Source organism: Branchiostoma belcheri, unplaced genomic scaffold, assembly GCF_001625305.1.
Source record: "Branchiostoma belcheri isolate BF01 breed outbred unplaced genomic scaffold, Haploidv18h27 scaffold28, whole genome shotgun sequence".
In the NCBI taxonomy this organism is placed as follows: Eukaryota; Metazoa; Chordata; class Leptocardii; order Amphioxiformes; family Branchiostomatidae; genus Branchiostoma; species Branchiostoma belcheri.
Window position 1 is genome coordinate 1,496,906 of NW_017803887.1, and position 20,550 is coordinate 1,517,455.

The 20,550-nt window shown below is 39.7% G+C and overlaps 2 protein-coding genes across 7 annotated transcripts in view; one reads left to right on the plus strand and one right to left on the minus strand.

The window, feature by feature from the left end:
- The window catches only part of LOC109472632 (protein kinase C iota type-like), a 78,289-nt gene extending 73,531 nt beyond the window's left edge, over window positions 1-4,758 (minus strand). For 3 of the 5 annotated variants that reach the window (XM_019772458.1, XM_019772457.1, XM_019772461.1), the window contains exons 1-3: window positions 4,559-4,758; window positions 2,036-2,148; window positions 1,418-1,539 (exon numbers count right to left, since the gene is read on the minus strand). In XM_019772458.1, coding sequence (XP_019628017.1) covers window positions 1,418-1,539; window positions 2,036-2,103 — 190 coding nt within the window. In that variant the 5' untranslated portion in view covers window positions 2,104-2,148; window positions 4,559-4,758. The remainder of the gene's footprint in view (window positions 1-1,417; window positions 1,540-2,035; window positions 2,149-4,558) is intronic. The other 2 variants (XM_019772460.1, XM_019772459.1) reach the window with 2 other exon arrangements.
- Window positions 4,759-7,393: 2,635 nt separating this feature from the next.
- On the plus strand, window positions 7,394-19,237 carry LOC109472676 (F-actin-capping protein subunit beta). 2 transcript variants are annotated; one of them, XM_019772518.1, is made up of 9 exons: window positions 7,394-7,520; window positions 9,927-10,022; window positions 11,326-11,447; window positions 12,422-12,535; window positions 12,969-13,110; window positions 13,807-13,923; window positions 14,582-14,647; window positions 15,086-15,162; window positions 15,610-15,736. In XM_019772518.1, the coding sequence occupies exons 1-9, from the start codon at window positions 7,518-7,520 to the stop codon at window positions 15,719-15,721; spliced, it is 849 nt and encodes a 282-aa protein (XP_019628077.1). In that variant the 5' UTR covers window positions 7,394-7,517; the 3' UTR covers window positions 15,722-15,736. The 2 variants fall into 2 exon arrangements, with proteins under 2 accessions (XP_019628077.1, XP_019628078.1); XM_019772519.1 differs by lacking the exon at window positions 15,610-15,736 and adding an exon at window positions 17,491-19,237 and having other exon boundaries at window positions 7,395-7,520.
- The last annotated feature ends 1,313 nt before the right edge of the window (window positions 19,238-20,550 follow it).

Here is a 20,550-nt window from a genome sequence, read left to right on the forward strand (position 1 = left end):
CAGGAAAATTGTACCAGATGGAATAGAAATGTGCTGAACTTCACAGATGTCAACTTTGCAATGCCAATTCAATTTCTTGGTCCTCTTAATAATACAGGCTTCTCGTTTGAAAGATAACTATTCTGGGCAGCTCATATCAACATGAAAAATGCTCTTGCTCTTGTATTTCTAAGCAGTAAAAGGATGTCCTTGTTTGCATTGTTTAGTTTAGTTCATCTTTAAATCAAAGGCACCCAAAGTGGTTTCAGGTGTCAGTTTTCTGGTAATTTTTTTAGTACATTGTACATAGTTTAGTTGAACAACCCTATCCCATAGCAATATATCTGTGAGGCAAAAATGTGATTATCACTGAAGGAAAACAGTTGCTTGTTTTGTATTGTAGGCTTGCATTAGATAGGTATTTAAACTAAAAAATAAATGGCCTGCTTGCATATATAGCAAGTGTTTTGGGGCTGCAGTACTTCAAGTGCTTCAAGTATGAAATGATAACCAAAATGTGCAAAGAAACGTCAGTAAATGTCAGTATCAGATTTCCTCATAAAGAATATCTTTGTTTTGCTGCCCAGAAATTACATTGTATGCCTTCAAGTTCAATGATTGCAGCAGGAGATTGTACCAGAAGGAACAGAAATGTGCACATGCTGGTCTACCCAGATGTCTTCAGACCTTAAGACAGACATGAAGCTACATGTAAAATGCCGACTGTCTTTATGTCAAGGGTGGTTTTCCACAAACATTAAGAATTGGAAACGTGGCATTTTCGTAAATTACGTATTTGGAAACTGAATGATGGCCGGTACAGATGTGGATGGGTAATTCACCTACAGGATCCAACGCAAAAAAATTTTTCTGCAGTTCCAGACCTATCTGACAGGTGGCATCACTGACTACAGCTGTATAGGTAGCTGGTCATGACATCCAGGAAAATTCACAATGCAGGACAACCAGCCAACCTTAAAATACACATTCCAGTTTTTCACAAGGATTAATTTTATGAATAAACAGTGACATCAAATTACTGAGTTCAAATCTACCAACATGTCCCAATCTTGTTCCCCTGGCAAAAGCACTTAACACAACTTTCCTCACTTCACTCAGGTGAAATTGAGTACCCATCTTTGGTTAGGGATGTTCCTCGGATAAAACGATAAATGGAGAGCCACACCCCACATGCGGTAAAGAACCCACTACACCTTTCAGAGAAGAGTAGGGACATGCCCCAATGAGTGATGGTCCAAAAATCAAAGATCCTGCAGATATAGATGTAGCACAGCAATGAAACTATAAAGTCCATTGTCAATGTCATTGTTGATAATAATATTAATAGCCCGGTGCTAGTATTCAGCCATAACAAATATATAAGTAAATAGACACAAATAGAATCTGTCAGGTGTGGCCTAAGTGAAAATCCACCCACCTTCTTCATCCACCCACTTGATGGTGAAGGGTTGGTCTTCGTTAAAGTGACACATCTCCTTCATATCCTCCTGTAGCAGGTCTAATGTCATGTGCTGGTCCCAGTATGTTATCATGATGTCACTGGGAAGAGAGCAGGAAAATATACAGCAACACACAGACAAACATACAGACAAACACACATCATACCCAGTGGCTACATTGTAGAAATCCTGCCTCTGGACCAAGAGGTCTCAAAGATGGCCTCAAAGATGGTGCTGCGCCCATTACATTATCATGTATTTCCCTACATTTACTAGTTAAGTGGACTTCAGGTTGTACAAATTCATGATCAGTTGTTGTTGTTTTCTTATTGTTGTCATAAACTTATTTCCTGAAAAGCAGGCTACATTTCTTGTAAGCTAAGTGTGGATCCCAATAAAGTCAAGTCAAGTCAAGTCCATCCTCAGTTCAGGACAATTGAAATCTATGTTCGGGACAATTCTGGGACAATAGGAAAAAAAGTTAATTTCGAGGCCTGATTAGCTAAACTGGTTTGAGATGACTTTCACTTCTTCCTTACCCGTTGTAAGGCCTGATTAGCTAAACTGGTTTGAGATGACTTTCACTTGTTCCTTACCCGTTGTAAGCCGCCTTGACGCGGACATGTGGGGAGTCTTCCACGTTCATGGCTGTTCTCGTAGGCATGTAGATCTCCTCACTAGAGCTGGTTCTTCACCGCAACAGGGGGGCCTGAAAATACACAGAACAAGACTGGCAATGAAAACATACATTGCCATGGCGACGGTGGTTGCTGTTAGGGTTATTGTTTGCATGGCACTAACATCATTTCATGATTTTGAGGAAGACTTGGTACTTGGACTTTGGTTAAGTCTAGACAGATACAGTACACTCCTCCCCTGAGCGCATAGTGAACGAGCCCCGCCCGGGGTCACAGAAAGTAGGGCCATCTGGGACAGACAGGTCTTCAGGGTTCCAGGAATGCGGACATGGATGTGGGTCAGAGAAATGCCTGTGGACATTCCGCATACCTGTGGACAAAATGCCTGTACAATTCCTAGAATTCTTGCGAATTGCACACAATACTGTACCAGTAGGCTCCTCCCTGAGACGTCGCCAAAAACACCCGTATGATACTATGTGTTATTCCTTCATTAATAGATTTTACGCTGTCTATTGAGGTCTGACTGTCAGTTCAGAAATACGTATTTTAAAAGTGTGTATAAATTGTTTTATATCATACCCGGGCCGCGATAACGGGTTCCGGACCGGGTCGTACTTAACGGTACGGCCCGGTCCGGAACCCGTTATCGAACGCTTCCATGGCTTCCATAAAACGATTTGAACGCGTTTCGCCCTAACCGCGCGTGCCCCTTTCGAAAATTCGAATACAGAATCCGGATGTTGGAACTGATGTTGCATTTGAGGGTTTAGGGGCGCCAACTTTTGGCTCATATTGCATTGAAAGGCGCGTTTTCTTGGGTGGGTATGATATAAATAAAATACAACACGGTGTATTCCGCATCACCCTCGGTCCCGGCCCTCCCACGCGTCGGATCGCGGTCGGGCCGATACCTCGGGCGATACAGAATACCCCGTGTTGTATTCTATATGTATGTTTAGTGTTTATGTGGTTTTATGTTTGTACTATGGGGATAACCTAAAATAAAGTCATATCATATCATATCATATCATATCATATCATAGTATAAATGAATGAATGGTACATTTGAGTAAAAGTGGCAAAGTGGTAGGGTAGTCTTGTGGTTAGGGTTGTTGACTCAGAATCTGAAGGTCCTGGGTTCGAATCCCTGGCACCAGGAAGTCAGGAACAGTGTGGGAAACCTTCTTCCTCACTCCACACTCGCTAAAATTGTACAGGGTCCAATAAGTCACTTTATATTTGTCTTACTTTTGTATTCACAGTTTTAGCGGTCACTTCTGTACCACGAATTTATCATTACTGTGAACAAGTTATTCGCTGACTTTCTTTCTTCTGCACCTGCCGCTACTGCAAACATCTAATGTATGCCCATATTTCCTCCGATTGTGAAATTCTTCTACCGTGACTAAAAAGCGATTTACTTTGGTTGGGGACAACATCCTCTCAGATGGGAGGTAAAGCCAGAGGCCCCGAGAGCCACACCTTGAGCGTGTTAACTTAACGATCACACCGCAGTTGTCACGAGTGGTTAAAACCTTACAGTCTGGTCTTACGCAGCTTATGCACTCATTGTACAAAACTTCATAAGACTGTATAGAACTTTATAATACTGGTACAAAAAGGTGGTTCAATAGCAAAATTGAACTCATTGCCACCAAGCATGTAGTTGGGGCATCATCACTTGAAAACTCCTGCAATCAAATGTGCAATGATTGAGTGTAACAAGTTGTTCGGTGTGATATAGCTATCTGCTGCTGCGCCGTGTGCCTGCGAAGCTGGTGTGTTACGCCGAAGGGCGGTTATACCGGCTATACCGATACAGAAAACAAACAAACAAACCCTGGATATTTGTGGTATGCAGACTTCGAAGATTGCCGATGCTGCATTAATGGGTCTGTTTTGAATTTGAAACTTTTCTTTTTTAAAAATATGGCTGTCGGAATTATGAAAATGGATTAAGTATTGAGGTTACAAACTTTTGAAACAAGAGTAGGACAAATTACTATATGATAAGGATCAAACAAACATGGAAAACCACCCAGTTGTGTTCAACTATAGTGTATTATATGGCACTGGATAACTCAGAGACACCAGAAACTTTCATGAAAATTATGAAGAGTGGCATTCTACATTCATACCTGGAATTCTACTGTTCTTACCTGACCGAAAGAATACAGGAATTCCGCTACAAACTTAGGGTATGTCTCACAAAACTGACAAGGTTTTTTATTCAACTAATAACATGCAACCTGTTAGAATTAACACATTTCATCAGCATTAACACTGCCCAGTCTAGTACTGAGGAAAACCAAGATTATTATCAAAAGAAAAGTGACGTTTTTTGTTTACAAGTAACGAAGAAAAGTAGCACGATTTTTCCGGTCTGGTTAATAACTTGAGCAGATGCATGTTGTATATCGTCTGGCTGTCAGATAGAGATTTCATCGATCTAAAATAAGGGATAGAAACTGTGTTTACCGTATAGTAGGGTTATATTCACCGTCCGAAGCACAGGCGAACGTTCCACAGAAACCTCAAAATCCGTGGTGTCAGCAAAAAATCACTGAAAAGGTAACATTTCAGACGATTTTTGACGGAAATTGGGGAACACCTCACACCCAAAACATCCCCGGTCAATCCAATATGGCGGCCGGCTTAGACCACGTGACCTGTTTGGACCAATCAAAGACCGGATTATCAGATTCCAGAGACGATACCATCATAAGACTTGGAATGGGGGAGGTATATATCTTTATGTCCTACCTGGGCCGCGATTACGTTCGATACGGGTGTTCCGGCCCGTGTGATAACTAGCGGTACAGCCCGGGGGTTCTTTACGCGTACGGCCCGGGCCTTCCAAATGTTCCGTGGAACGATTCGAACGCGTTTCGGTCTAACCGCGTGCACCGATTTCGAAATTCGAATACACGTGGAATTGATGTTGTCGCATTTTTTGGGTTTAGGGACACCAAATTTTCGCTCATTTTGCATTGAAAGGCGCGTTTTCTTGGGTGGGTATGACATAAATAAAATACAACACGGTGTATTCCGCATCACCCTCGGTCCCAGTTTATTGGACAGAAAAAAGGCTACAAAGGTTTACAGAAAGAGTCGCATGCCCCTATACCCTATAACATAATGGTATCAGCCATAACACGACATGTGCTGTTATTCCGCCATAACACCACATGTGCTGTTATCGGGAAATAACAGCACGGGTATCCGGGCCTCTGATTGGTCCACGCCGTCCGGCTATATGATAATATTCATTATTTACGTATTTGAAGAGACATCCTTTTGACGAATGGACTATTCCTACCATAGCAGGAAGTGACTACAGTCTGGTTGCAGGGGTGGGGATTGACTCAAACTTCAAGAATTCCTTTGGAATTTTGAAATAGTCTGGAGTGGTCATGGAATTTTTCAATTTCGGTGCTATGTCAGAAACTAGAAACAAATAAGCAAAAGATAAATGGCAACCATATTTTGTATATAATAAATCGGACTTGTCCAAAATTTGGTGAGCCAGATGTCTTTGTTTCAATAAAGTTTAATCCGTCTTTGTAATATTACATGTAATTTACCTTCGCCAAGAAGGTTATGTTTTTAGTAGCGTTAGTCCATCTGTCTGTTTGTGAACAGCAAAAGCTCAAGAAGACTTTACATGCATTGTCATGAAATATGGTAGGTGGGTAGGTCTTGATGAGACCTAGAAACAGTGAAAGGATCTAGGAGAATCATGGAGTCTCTCTTCTACCTCCATGGGAGAATTAAAGAAAGATGGAACGTAAATAAAGATTTAGTTTTGATATAGATCATATCGATTATAATTGATTACAAAAGAAGGTTTGCATTGAAATGATAGTCCAATACGAAAATGAAAAAAACTGTCCCATAAAAGGTGTGAGTCAAAAATGGACAGAGACGAGCCATCACACAATTAATTGGAACTGGCTGCTTCAATCTACCGTAAAAAGGTAGAAAAGCAAAACTAGAGTTCCGCGATCTCATTCCTTCGATCCAATGAAGTATTCTTAGCCCCTTTAAGCCACTAGAGAGATACATGCCAGGGGACTTGGTCCAATAGAGATCTAGAGTACAGTTTGTGGCACCCTCCTTACCACCCATGTAATTTTTATGGGTTCACCACACCACGAAGTGGTGGTGAACCCATATTGCTTTTTCTGATGTTTCTTCTTCTTCTCCTCCTTCTCCTGCCATTTTTAAAATGGATTCAGCTTCTTCATTTTGGGGCCTAAGGACCTGAAATTTGGTATGGAGGTACAGTGGGCAAATACCCTTAGGCGTTTTTTTTTAATTTCTGTGATACAGGCTTTTAGAATGGTTTTATTTGAGTTTTTTGGCTGTATTATAGCAAATGTATTGCTGTGTCAGTGGGCAGTGTTAACCACATTTGGGCATGAGTCATCACAATGGAATGCAGGGCATCAACCAATAGGCATGCAGCTTTCCTCTCTTCTTCTTGCTGATTGGCTGTTGGGATTTAACTTGATTAACACCTGCACAGAGCATTTCCATACTGACAGTATGTCTTTATTCAAGTGTTTTGGTAGGTATTTCAAGTTTTTCTGCTCCAGCATTGGAATGCGGGGCATGAACGTTTTTTTTTATTTTGAAAATCAACAGTTTGCATTATGCAATTAAAAATCCTAACCAATAAAGTAGGGAATAGCTATCCAACTGTTGTTTTAGTTGTATGTTACTTCATATTATAGTTATATCAATGTAAATCATTGTTTTCCCTTGTGTTTCTCATTCTTTCCCTGCCATGTCGTAAAATGTGGTGAACCCATCGCTGTATTTGCTCCAAAGCAAATATTGGCCTTTCTAGTTAAACTCTGTATCTGTATCTGTATTGCCGGTATAACCGCCTTTCGGCGTAACACGCCAGCTTTGCAGGCACGCGGCGCGGCGACAGCTGGCTATATTACACGGATCGACTTGTTACACCTAGTGACCCTTGAACTTCTAGCTCTAGACATCTATTGAGACAATGCCCCTACTGTACCTGATGACAGTGAGTTCCACTCTGCGATAGTTCTAGGAAAGAACTCTTACATAAATGGAAACACTCTGCTTACGGAGTCTATTGTGACTTTTAAAATCGTTTTTAAAGAGTGCAACGAGTTCCATAAATGTTGCGACGGAGATGCAGCCGATTGTCACATCTGCTTGAAGATAAAATAGCGTCACCTTGCAGGTTAGGTCCAAACTGCAGGCCGCAACCTGCTGGCTTGGCGAATACCTTCTGTCTTCCATATTTGGCAAAGAGTAGAACTTGGCTCGCTGATTGGTCAGAAGATCACAAGGTGCCCGGATGAGCCGCCATCTTGGACTTGGTGGAAATAGCTCCGGATACCTTCCTCTTCGACTTTTCCAACAATTCCCAAGATCTAAGGACTACTAAGACTCCAGAATGGTAGGGAAGACTGTCTTTAGGTGGCGATAGGAAGATTATAAAGGCGTGGCGTCTCGTGGCGTGTCTTAGAAATGATGGAATGCCAAGCAGGCGGGAGCAATTCCGGTATAGGGGGAGGGTGGGTCTCTGTACCCGATAGAAGGGGGAGGGGGGTATGTTTGGTCCTCTGGGATGTTTCTGTTCAAAGTATGTTTCTGCTCTATCATTTATATCTAGCCTACCAAATACATCGTATTCTGGAGAAGGTTGGCCCACAGATACGGAAGATTTGTGACAAGAGGTTGTCTGTCTAAAATTTCGAGCCTGTTTTCTTGTTGTTTCCTGATTAAAAAAAAATGAGTGTTGCCTTTTCGATCGGTCAGCTGATTTCTGGTGTACATACATGTAGAACAAACAACACGTACCACTCTGTCTAGTGTTCTCTGCACCGCTAAATATAGTAGACATCCTGATAACACTTACAAACGTACAGAATATACCTGGTATTTGCCATGCAAAAGCTAAAGACTTGAAGTACAGCCTGTCACATCATATGTGTGTGTTACATCATGTGATCTAACAGTTTGAAGGAAATCAGTGTTAGTATTTACCTAAGGTTAGACCTTAACAGTTGACGTGGATGGATCATGATCTTGTCTTTTAAATGTTGTTGTCGTCCATGTTTAACGTCTATTGTTTTGCTAGACATGGTCTCTAGGTGTTTGGTTTCACTTGGTTTAAATTCGTCTGGTCGTCTTGCTAGAAGTTGTCCCATCGTGACTTGAGCCTATGTGTTTTAGGAAGTGTTTTTACTCTACATATGTATTTAGTAGTCTATTTGTAATCTTAATATATTCTCTCTCAAGAAATGTTTGTCTTGATTTGTTAAGCAGCATTTTGATTTTCTGAATCCTATGAACCTGTGTGGCCCACAGTGTGGGTCATTTGGCGAAACAGCAGAGCATTCAGCTCTGAACCAAGAGGTCCTGGGTTTGAATCCTGCCAGGTCACTGATCTTGTGCCCTCAAGAAAGTCACTTAACACGACTTTCCTCACTTCACTCACGTGAAAATGAGTATGCCAGATGACCACTACCATACCAATACCCCTCAATGTTCAGTCATCAATATTGAAACTATCTGTATCTGTATAGCCTGCCAGTATAACCGCCCCTCGGTGTAAAAACACACCAGCCTCACAGGCACACGTTGCAGTTGATATTACACAAAATGACTTATTACAATGTGTGTACCTAGCTTTTGCACATTCGACTGTAAGCATTGTTTAAAGCGATCTAGTGATGTGATAGATGCACAAGGAAACAGTTACTCAGGCAACTGAATTTGATAGATTATAAAAACTGTCTGACATTTCAATATCTTGTGATGATGTCCCAACTGTACTTGGTGACAGCGAGTTCTCCTTAACTCTTCTTCTTCTTCTTCCCTTTTCGCGCTAACCTCACTAGTTTGAGGGCTCCAGCACGGTGGGGGTAGGGGTTTTTGATGGGGGTGGACGCAAATGTATAATGTAAATGTAAATGTATATATATATGTTGTGGTATATATGTTGTGGTCTGACTCATGTTAACACAATATGTATTCGTTCTATTGTAATGTAGTTATATAAAGCCTGCGTTATATTTGGTATGAGCCTATCATTCCAATATTTGAGTAATTATACAGTCACCATTGCCCAGGGAGATGATAATTATGTCTGTGTTCCTTTTGAGGTAATATTGAATATCACCATGACTAGTTTATTGTCTTGATATGTGTTTTTCTTATTTACTCTTAATCCCTGATTTCTGTGAAAACTAACAGCAATGTTTGCAATTAATTTGTTTGTTTTAATTTTTGAAGGCTGTGAAAAAATCATTTCTGTCACAAAATTTTGGGACGAAAAATGTTTGCAACAATGAATTTTCAACTTTTAATGCTTTGATGAGTTTTTGTTGTTGATTTATGTCCTATGTGATTATGAATTCAGGCTAACATAAACAAAATATGTGTTGTCCAGGCCACTTGATTGTTCTTTCTGCCCCCCCCCCAATAAATTGAAGCAGCAAATGCAATGTGTTGTGGCCCTGCCTTTTCTTTTTCTAACTTCTAAGACACACTTGATCAAAAACTAGGAAGACAAGGACTTTGTTTAACTGTTGGTTCCAAAATATGATTGAGTTTTCTTATGTTGTTGATTCATATACTGAATGACACATCAAATCAAATAAGCAAGAAGTTAATTTTCGTGGGCCTGCCTTGTTTTTCAGACCACTCTTGACAGAAAACTAGGAAGACAAGGACTTTCTTCAACCGTTTTTTTTCTTGTTGATTCATGTCCTGAATGGTGCGCATGATGAGTTACTTTATAAGATTGCAAGAACCAAGAAAATAATTTGTCGTGTCCCTGTCCTGTTGTGTATTTCAGGCCACTCTTGACCAGCAGCTGGACTGTGCGCTGGACCTGATGCGCAGACTTCCACCACAGCAGATCGAGAAGAACCTCAGCGACCTCATTGACTTGGTATGTACAGCCCCAGATAACACAGGGCACAGCGCTGGAAATTTATTCTTGGAAATTCTGTTTCAACCATTGTTTGTTCACGAAAAGCTCAAATCGGTTGCACTGTTGTGCTGAAAATTTACGAGCACAAAAAAAAAGAATTGTTTGCACAACATAATGTTCAGTTATTTTAACTAGCTTTGTATGTACAGCCACAGATAACGCTGGGTTCAGAGTACTTAGTTCTCGGTAAAGCCCTAGAGGCATTACTGTCGGACTGTCGGTGCCTGTGAGATATCAGCCTTCCAGACTGTTTCCATTTTAGGAGCATTTGCTTCAAAAATTTAAGTCGTGTGCCTAGAAATTTTTCATAGGAGCACGCAGAACTCCCAACAGCACTAGTAGAATTAGTCATTTTAATGGACAAAGCTTAGCACTAGTGATGCATACCGGTTCACTGGACTTGGATCCGGACTTAAAAAATGTTTAGGTTCAAGTCCAAAAAAACCTAAAAGTCAAGAACCGAGTCCGGACTTATTACCATAAAAGACCATTTCACATACCCCTTTTCTTTCCAAACCACCTAAAACCTTCTGTAGATTGTAAAATCTTTGCTGCAAAATGAAGAAAACATTGCCATCGGGCATCGTCAAGTACCGGCCTCCATGTTATGTCGCCAAAGTTTCACCCAGACAACATTGCAAGGTTGCCAACATGCAATTTAGTATTTGCCATGGGTTTAGGTCTGGACTTACAAGTCCGGACCTGAACCTAAACCTCTGGACTTGAATCCGGACCTGAACCTGAAATTGGGTTTAGGTATGCATCACTACTTAGCACTCATATCATGACTGTATGTTTTCTTTCTTGCTCTCTGAATGTCTGATCATGATACCTCAAGTTCTACTCTGTGCATTCCTACGTACAAAAAACACAATATTCGTGAACGATATCCTGCAAATTAACATTTGGTATGATACACCTTCAATGTGGTGCACCTACATGTAGATTTTTGCTTGTCATTATACTGGGTTTATATACATGTATATGATACATGCATGTGTATTTTTATAGTTGGCTGTATTGACTGTCACCACTTGTGAAGTGTAAAAAGAAAATAATGGCGATGGTTTCTGAACAGTTTTTAATATGATCCATATTTTCTACATTCTGAGTGGTGCAGCTAAAACATGTCTGGTGCAGGTAATTTTTTTAATGTTACCTGCACCAGTACATATGTATGCAGAAAGGAGCTCCAGACAGTGATTCTGAGACGAGTGTTTGTGTTTACTTACTTGTTGTTTTGTTGTTGTTGTTGTCCCAGGTGCCTACACTGTGTGAAGACCTGCTGTCGTCCGTAGACCAGCCGCTGAAGATCGCCCGCGACAAACAAGTGGGGAAGGACTACCTTCTGTGTGACTACAACAGGGATGGGGACTCCTACAGGTCAGAACTAGTACTGCAGCCTCAACTTTCATGCTTTTGGACGGGTACTATAATTCACTTTATGTTCACAGTAGCAAAAGTTCACGGTCTGAGGAAACTGGACATGTTCACGGAACTATATGTTCACATTGGTGACAGGTGCAGGAAAAAGAACAGTCCAGGAATTATTTGTAATGATAAGTTTAAGGTATAGAAGTGACAGTAAAAACATAAAAGTACAGTGAAAAAAATCAGAAATTACAGTAGTTTTGCAACCGGTGTTCTAGCTAGCGTCCATCTTTCTATCATTTGATGCTTATAACTCACTGGCAAAAATTTTGCCCAATCCGTCATCTTTGACCAACAAAAATCGGTTTGTAAAAATATGGAAAGAGATGTCATTAAACTAAGCTAGTCCTCCAGCAAAATTTGCCCCTCAAAATGTAGGAAATATTGATTCAGAGTGTCAAGATTCAATAATTTCCCAGGGCAGCATGCCACTGGACCCTCCTATAATTGTTAAGTTTGGGAACTCAAAATTATGAAACGTCAAACTGAAGATGACAGTAGCACTTGAAGTCCTTCTACAGCAACAGCTTCTTTCCACAAATTATATACAATTTTTTAAGTCTTTGCATTTGTGAGGTTGTGGGCTTGATTTCCTGACTGATACATACCAAAAGACTCTAGACACACATTGTTACACTACCAACAGTCGACAGCTTCAAGTTGGGGCTGGCCCAGCACATGGGCCTCCCCAGCTTCCAGCTGTAAATCAGGTATGTCTTCGCGGCCATGTACATAGTTCACTGCACAAATTTGTTCTCGTTTTTTTTAATGTTGATTTTTTGTCTTATGAGCACCAGCACCCCACCTGGCCACATATGTCGTGCACGTGAACGTGAGACCCCGTGAGGGCATTGTTCAGTAACCTGAATAGAAGTAGAAGGCTATGTCTGTAGTGAAGCGCCTAAATCTGTGATGTTTTTGCCCAGGTCCCCCTGGAGTAACGTATACGACCCTCCCCTGCCTGATGGAGCCATGCCGTCAGAGAGGTTGAGGAAACTGGAGATTGAAGCCAACAATGCCTTTGAGCAGTACAGGGACATGTGAGTGGCAATCTTTTTTATATTTCCTTTTTATTTACAGGAGAGAAGAAGCCTGAAGAGCCTGAATATTTGTGTATCTGTTTCATACATGTACTTTAGATGTCATAACCTACCTGAAAATAGAGGTACTGGTTTTGGTTTGTTTCTGTGTGTGTCTATGTTTCTGTATATTTGTGGTCAGCATAACTTTAGAAGGCCTACATGAACTGTGTTCATATTAGTTATGTGGGTACATGTAGGTCTTGGGAAGACAAAGGTCAAGGTGAAATGTTGGCCTCCTGGTGACTGACTTCAGTACTGCAGCAGAACTGTTTTTTGTATCTTTTGCCTTGGACATGCTATTTTTTTGTTATACTTTTATTTTGAAGAGCAGAGCACAATTGGCACATGGTGTGTAGTGAAAACCACTTGTTAATCTATTCTGTGTTTGCAGGTATTTTGAGGGAGGCGTGTCGTCAGTATACCTGTGGGATCTAGATCACGGATTTGCAGGCGTGATCTTGATCAAAAAGGCGGGAGATGGATCCAAGAAGATTAAGGGTTGCTGGGATTCCATCCACGTTATAGAAGTTCAGGTGAGGAGGTTTGGAAGAGTAATTTTGATTTTATTTATTTTGCATGTGTACAATGAAATTTAAAGCAGGACAGGGCTCAAAATTAAAGTTGGTCCAATGGCCACTGACCACTAAAATTTAGGCTGGGACAACTAAAAAGACACTTTGGGACATTTTTGGGACAAAAGAAAAATAATCAACATCAGACTGTCAGCCTTTTTTTTGTTTATCAGGCACAGGTCCTGGCTTTTGGCTTCGGAAAAGTCCCCAAATTTCCTGTCTACTCTGCAATTATAGTGCACCTGGGAGTCAGAATGTAAGAATTTCTCTGGATTGCCAGGGGGCCATCTTGGAGATGCAATTTCCTAACTTTTTTTTCTACTGAAGATACAGTTCACTTTTTTCATGTCATTGGAAAGAGCATGCTAATGAGCTGACATTTGATTTGATTTATTGAAATTGCAACAATGCAATACACGCGGAACAGAGGCAGCTGTTGCTGGTGTTGTGTCCTGCACATAGAAACGAATACTGGACAGACAATACTCATTTTCACTTGAGTCTAGCGGGGAAAGCCGTGTAAAGTGCCTTTCCCAAAGGCACAAGATCGGTGGCATGTCAGGACTCGAACCTGGGACCTCTTGATTCCGAGTCACGTACGCTGCCGTTACGCCACACGACCCCACGAGCTGACATTTGTCGTGTTGTTCTGTATAGGAGAAGAGCAGTGGGAGGAGTGCACACTACAAGCTGACGTCTACAGCCATGCTGTGGTTACAGACCAACAAGCAAGGATCAGGAACAATGAACCTGGGAGGCAGTTTGACTCGACAGGTGGGTGTCCAGTGTACAAAATACTTTTTTGAACCAGGTTGCAAAAATTAGGTTGCCTATCAGAATTTTAGGTTGCCCCACCTATAAGTTACTACTTTCCTCAAATTAAGTAATGTTGCATACATAAGCCTTTGACAATATTTCTAACAGCCTTTAGTTAACTGATACTAGTAATAGCCATTAATACCTAAAATTAAAAAGCATCTGCAGGCTACAGTGGTGCAAGCCAAGTGGGCATGATTTGGGGGGGGGGGCATTCTTAAAATTCAGGTAGCACACTGGGCTACCTAGGTTCAAAAATAGGTTGCCCCGAGTAAAATATTTTGCACACTGGTGTCAGAGTATACATCTGAGTCAAGAATTTTATTTTAGAGTAGAACTCTTACATTCAACCAGATTTTCCAACAGTTTAGGGCTTCCAAAACCCAAAACAAACAGTAAAAAAATAACCCAAACATTTGAGTTCCGGGCAGTCCACCTTTGGTACAAACTACTGCAGCACATCAAAACACTTTACAGTTAATCCAACTTTAAAAAAGCCATCTTCCAACTGTTCATATAATGTTCTGTGACTAGATCTTGTGTTCTTGGAAAAGGCACTTAACATCACTCCACCCTGGTGAAAAACGATAACCTGACTTTTTGCCTTTTATTTCAGATGGAGTCAGATTCCAATGTTAATGAATCCAGTCCCCACATCGCCAACATTGGCAAGATGGTTGAGGTAAGTGAATTAGAGCTGTGAAGTGCTCTTTAAAGACGTTTTTTTACAATAAGTACATGAAATTGTAGAAATGTACTATACAAAGTGTGGGGTCGTGTGGCGTAATGGTAGAGTGTTCAGCTCAGACCCAAGAGGTCCTTGGTTCGAATCCTCCCTGATGCCACCGATCTTGTGCCCTTGGGAAAGGCACTTTACACAACTTTCCTCACTTCACCCAGGTGTAACATGGGTACCTGATTTTGGTTGGGAAGGTAAAAGGCAGTTGAAGGAGAGTGTTGGGCTCTGCCTTCCAATACCATGCCCTAGACTTAGTGGATGAAAAACCCATTGCCCCTACAGCCTTAAAAAGGCTGTCTTTATCCTTTACCTTACTATACAAAGATTGAAAACGGTGTTTGAAGTTACATGAATCAATGAGATGTGTTTCTGTTCCCACAGGACATGGAGAATAAAATCCGCAACACATTGAATGAAATCTACTTTGGCAAGACAAGGGATATTGTCAATAGCCTAAGGTGAGTTAACCTTTTTTTTTTAAGCCGGTCATGTTTTTCTGAGTCTTGTTATAAAACAGGAACTGCTTGGAATGTAGCTTTTATTTATTTTCTTCCTTTTTACATTAAGTTCTTCAGTTTTCAGAGGCAGGCTAGTGGGCAGTATTTAGTGAACATGACAAGGCCACACCAATTTGTGTCTTTAGTTCTCGGATGAGAGGGCTGGGAGGAAAACTTAAATATAATATTTACTCCCAGAAACTGTTTATTTACCTTCAAGCTCTTCATTTGTATCGTTGTTATTGATCAAGTCATTGTATCAGCGTCAACAAAATTGTTGTACTCAGCATTTCTTTTTATAAAACTGAGAAGCAACAAATTAAATTGGTGTGGCCATAGATACTAAAGCAAGAACAGAACTATCTTACTGACGGATCATGTTATACTTCTTCCCCCTCCCAACTTTAGGTCAGTTGTGCCTCTGTCGGAGGTAAAGCGATGGAAGGTCCTGCAGAATGAAATTGTGGGGGCCTTAGAAACCCGCAAGATGGAACAGGACAAAAAGAAAGAGAGCAAATAGTGGAAGTTATAGGGAGTTGATGACACGGCTTTTCTTTGTCATTCCAAGGGGCTTGTTTGTAAAAGTACCAATTCAGAAGTGTTTTGATAGACCACTTTGAAAAAGCATTAGATTAGATGGAACCTCTGAAACGATAGTTTACTTGTAGCTTTCTTTGAAATTATCAGACATAGCATGCATTTTTAGATGCAGTTTGATCAGTATATTGTCATTTCACAGCCATATTTCCTGGACCATAATGGCAAAGGAAGGAAGATGTGGAATTGTTTATCAAAGTTTCAAATTGTTTACTTGAGCTAGAGCTCTAAATCATTCCTTAGGACCTTTTCATGGAATAGACAGCACATAATGTCATTAGAAGAAAATTGTTTACCCCCAAAATATACTACAATATTGTTTAGCTGCCTGGTTGATCCATATAATTTGAGCCAACCCTAAAAATTGTGTCGCTTTGCCTTGGTATATTGAAAATATGGTCTTTTGTTTTAAAAATTAGAGAGGAAAGAGCTTTGAATTCACAGTAAAGTGAATAAAACTTACCATGTTTAGTGCCTTAGAACTAAACTTTCTTTGCTTCTCTTGCAGACCGACATATCTTTGTGTGCTTCTAACAAATAATTTCTTTCCAGTAGCAAAATTAATCCAATGACAAGATTTTATTTTCATTTATACAAGACATGCTTTTCATTTCACTTGTCTGAAAGACATATACATACAATTTACAGTTGCGTTGTTGAGCTTTTTAATTTCTTGTGTCTTTTTCAGGACAGAGTCCTAACCCTAGTTTTCAACTTTCGTTGTTTAGGTCAATGTTTCATGTGTCTTGACATTTTAACTGGTATTGACTGTTATATTTTGTTGATGACAGCTAGATTTACGTGAAAGTGAAACTAGTTCTGCCTCTGTATAAACTAAATTTGCTTTAATAATAATAATCCCTTTCTTTTCATTATTAATGTACATGTAGTTTCATCTAAGGATTTAGTACATGGTCTTAACTTGAAAGATGAACATACTTGTGAACAATTTGCTTAACACTTGTTTTTTTTCCATTATTTTGCTGTGTGTATAGCTTGTCATGTTCACAATGTGCAGCTTTAAGTTTAACAGGGTCACATGACTTAACACAGGCTCCATGTGTGTTAGCATGTAACAATTTTCCACTGACTTCAAAACACATCCTTTTTAATATTGCTTTCAAAAGGAGTGTTGAATGGCAAAGATTTGTTTGGAAATTAAGCATTATTATGAATGATGAATTGCAATATTTTGCCTAATGTCACCTAAAATTGGCCAAAATTTGTTTTTTCTCGAACCCATAATTTCTTTCCATCATTTTGGAAACCCAGTGGTCATGTCTTGGTGGGCTTTTACCTATTAATTCTTACCAATTCCATATCAGACCTGTTAATTTTGTGTTTCAAAATGCCCAGGATTATTTTGTCCATTGTTAACATTACAACCAAATTATTCCATCAAATGACAATGCTTGAAATTAATCTAGTTTGTAGCCATTCTGAAACAAAATGTAATCTCCAATTCCAACACACAAAAAAAGTTTGACTATTTCTAGCCTTTGTCAAGGAATGAACAGTCTACCACTTTTACAGTTCAGCCTAGATTCAGACTAAATTCTGTCAACACAGAGAAAACTAAAACAGCTACGTTTTCGATCATGTGATCCATGTTAGGCTTGGAGTCCACACCTCACGACGTCGCTAACATTAACCTCTCCTGCTTCTCTCTTCTCTTCTCTCGCTCCTCCGTAGGTCTGTGGTGCCTCTTCCCGATCAGAAGCAACAGGCTTTACTGAGGCAAGACTTGGCCCAGGCGCTAAAGAAACGAGCGGGTGCCGACTCTTAGGCAGCTAACCCCTAACCTCATAGTGTTCCTGTCAACAGTACGCGGCACCTTCCCTGTGCAGTTTCCAAAAAATAAAAACAAGTAACTCTAGATCGTCCCCAAAATCTATCCTCTAGGTCTTTTGACAGGCAAAGTTGACTGAAACGCAACTGAATTTCCTTATGATTTAACATTAGACAGTGAAAGAGCTGTTTCTTTCTTGAAGTTGAAGAAACGCCACCAATTTTTTTTAGCACAGCACAATAGCTGGGCCACTCTTATGTGTTATTATCTGCCACTATACAGCATAGGCACAAGGCGTAATTTGCTTCATGAAGATTTTGAATAATACTAGCGCAACTATTAGTTATTGAAATAGCATTACACTTCGAGTTCAACCAAGAGATTTTGATACATTGAGTATCAACTACGGAAATGTCTCCTACATTTCAATAAGGAAGATATTTTTCTATCAGCTGATAGGTCATACATGTATTTACGAGTATACAATATACCAGCCTATTGACATTGCATCACTTTGTTAAAAAGTGTGATAAAGCAATGAAAATCTTTGCATACTTAAGAAGAGGTTTCTGTTTTGTACACGAGGAGGAAGGATGGAAAACAAGAATTGTGCAGTGTAATTGTAAGATGTGAACAAGGAAGGTAGAAGATTTAAGTATTCATTACCATGCAAAAGTTCAGAGGTTGCACATTTTACTTACCAGGAGTGTTGGTTGCAACAAAAAAATCAGGTTGCACAGTGCAATCAAATAGTCAGTTGCTTTCATATTGGAACAAAGCCGCAATATACAAAAATGTACGTAATTTCCAAGTAGTTGCACATTCTGCTTGGTTGCAGCTCTACAAATAATAGGTTGCACAGTGCAATCACGTTGTTGCTTGTTTCGGATATCAGAGACAAAGGCTGTGCATGGGGTTTTTGAAGACCATGATTGTGCAGTCTGTGACATCATACCATACATAACAAGTAGACAAACAGAAAAGGAATGTCACATTTGGGACCACATATTTTTTGGAGCAAATCTTTTCAAAACGTGTGGGTTTCGGAAACTGCACAGAGGAGGTTGCTGGCTCTAGCTATGATTGGAAAATTTCTAGCCGTCTTTGCTACCAAATAATTGCTTTAGAAGTACGTAATGTATCATGGCATTTTTCCAGAGGTAGAAAACAAAATTTACATAGTATGGTGAGACAGGGACACTATATGTAGCTTTGAACAATTGGCAGTGTGAAATTTTGTGTTGAACAGAATGATTTTCTAGCCAACCTGGAACATGTTACATGCTGTCATACAGAGATTTTTTGGGAGATATTAATTAGTAAAAGCATGATAGATTTATATCCGACTACCCCTGTTCTATGTGTGTCTTTATTAACCAAAATTCTGATGTATTTTTGGAGATTTGAACTCTTGCTAGTAACAATTAAGATTTACCCTTTTGTAAATGCATATAGCTACACCACACAAATTAACAAGAAGATAGGTTGTACAGCCAAGTGCATATCAACAAGCATATACCATTTAAGGACACTATCTGTGTATGTTTTTGCATTTATGTCTCCCTCGGAGTAATTATTGTATTTTACACTGCACGGAATATGCTGTAAATTAAAGATGGTGACTAATGATTGAGAATCAAAACCTTTTTTTCCTGTTTCATTTGTTTCAATACAGAAACCGCAATGGATTGTTTTCTTTACAAATGGCTTAGTTTGTCTTATAATGAATACTTCAATGAACAATTCATAGAAAAAAGGACTGTAATAGAGGTGATAGAATATTTAGGTTAATGTTGTTATGTTGGTGCTAGAAAAAAGGACAAGGATGACAACTCTTAAGTTTTTGAACACCTACAAACAACGCCTTTTATCCTCTCCCAAAAGTGATGATGAGACTAATAAAACATGGCAAGGCCACACCAATTTATTTCCTTGGTTCTCTGACATTTTCAGATGTTTTCATTTGGTCTTTCCAGTTTGTTATAGTTTGCCAGTTATGCATATATTTTTTTTGTTTAAATCTGGGAACCAACTTGAATTGGTGTGGCCTAAACCTACAGAAAATTTACTGACCAGGGGCCAACCTGAAAATTCTAACCCCAAGGAAATATATATTTCTTAGACCACCCAAAAGCATGCTCTTGGTTCCTTCTGCTACAAAGGAAAAAGTGGCAAAACCAACACAACAGACTTTGTATAAATCAGGGAACTGGTTACATTGTCAATTTCCCCATGTTCTAGCAGGTAGCCAAAGGGTGTTTGGGGTTTGTTTCCACTTGATGACACTTCTACAGGGCGTGTGTGTAAATATATAACCTAAAAAGCAAACCAAGACTTCTTCCAGAGTTACAATGAGTTGGATATTTGGAGACAAAGTATTGAAAAATATTGTATGACTGACCATAGATCTACCATGGTTAATCTTTCCCTGAAACAAAATCTGAAATCCCTTTTCCATGTGACCCGTGAAAAAATAAGTGTTTATTGAGTAATATCAATTGTAAATATATCCGAAAAAGGGAACCTACAGCAATATGAAAGATAGAGCCCTGTTATGCTTTGCCCTTATTTGAAATGAGACCATGTACATGTATGGTTTAGAGCTGGCAGGAAGATACTTAGGATTGTTTCATTGTGATGTTAAATTCTGATTTTCTGCACTTGTCAATACATACCTTTGAGTGTTAACATTGACAAGAGCATTGTTTCATACTGCATTTCTGAACAAGTCATGCAGATCTAGAGATTTCTGTTCTCTCTTTTCTAATGTATCCAGCTTGGGCCACACCAATTAATTTCTTGGTTCTCGGACATTTCAAAATTTAGCAAAAGTATATATGTATTAAATGAAACATTAGGTTAGGAGGAAAAGTTTCATCTGACTAGTAGTACATTCACGCTGTAAACTGTTTTTCAAGATAAAAACTGTCCCATCTGACTTCATTTTTCTTCCAGTTCAGCAC

Coding starts and splice junctions, on each gene's coding strand:
- LOC109472676 (XM_019772518.1), top strand. Junction 13,111..13,806: donor TCCACGTTATAGAAGTTCAG/GTGAGGAGGTTT, acceptor TGTTCTGTATAG/GAGAAGAGCAGTGGGAGGAG. Junction 15,163..15,609: donor GATATTGTCAATAGCCTAAG/GTGAGTTAACCT, acceptor TCCCAACTTTAG/GTCAGTTGTGCCTCTGTCGG.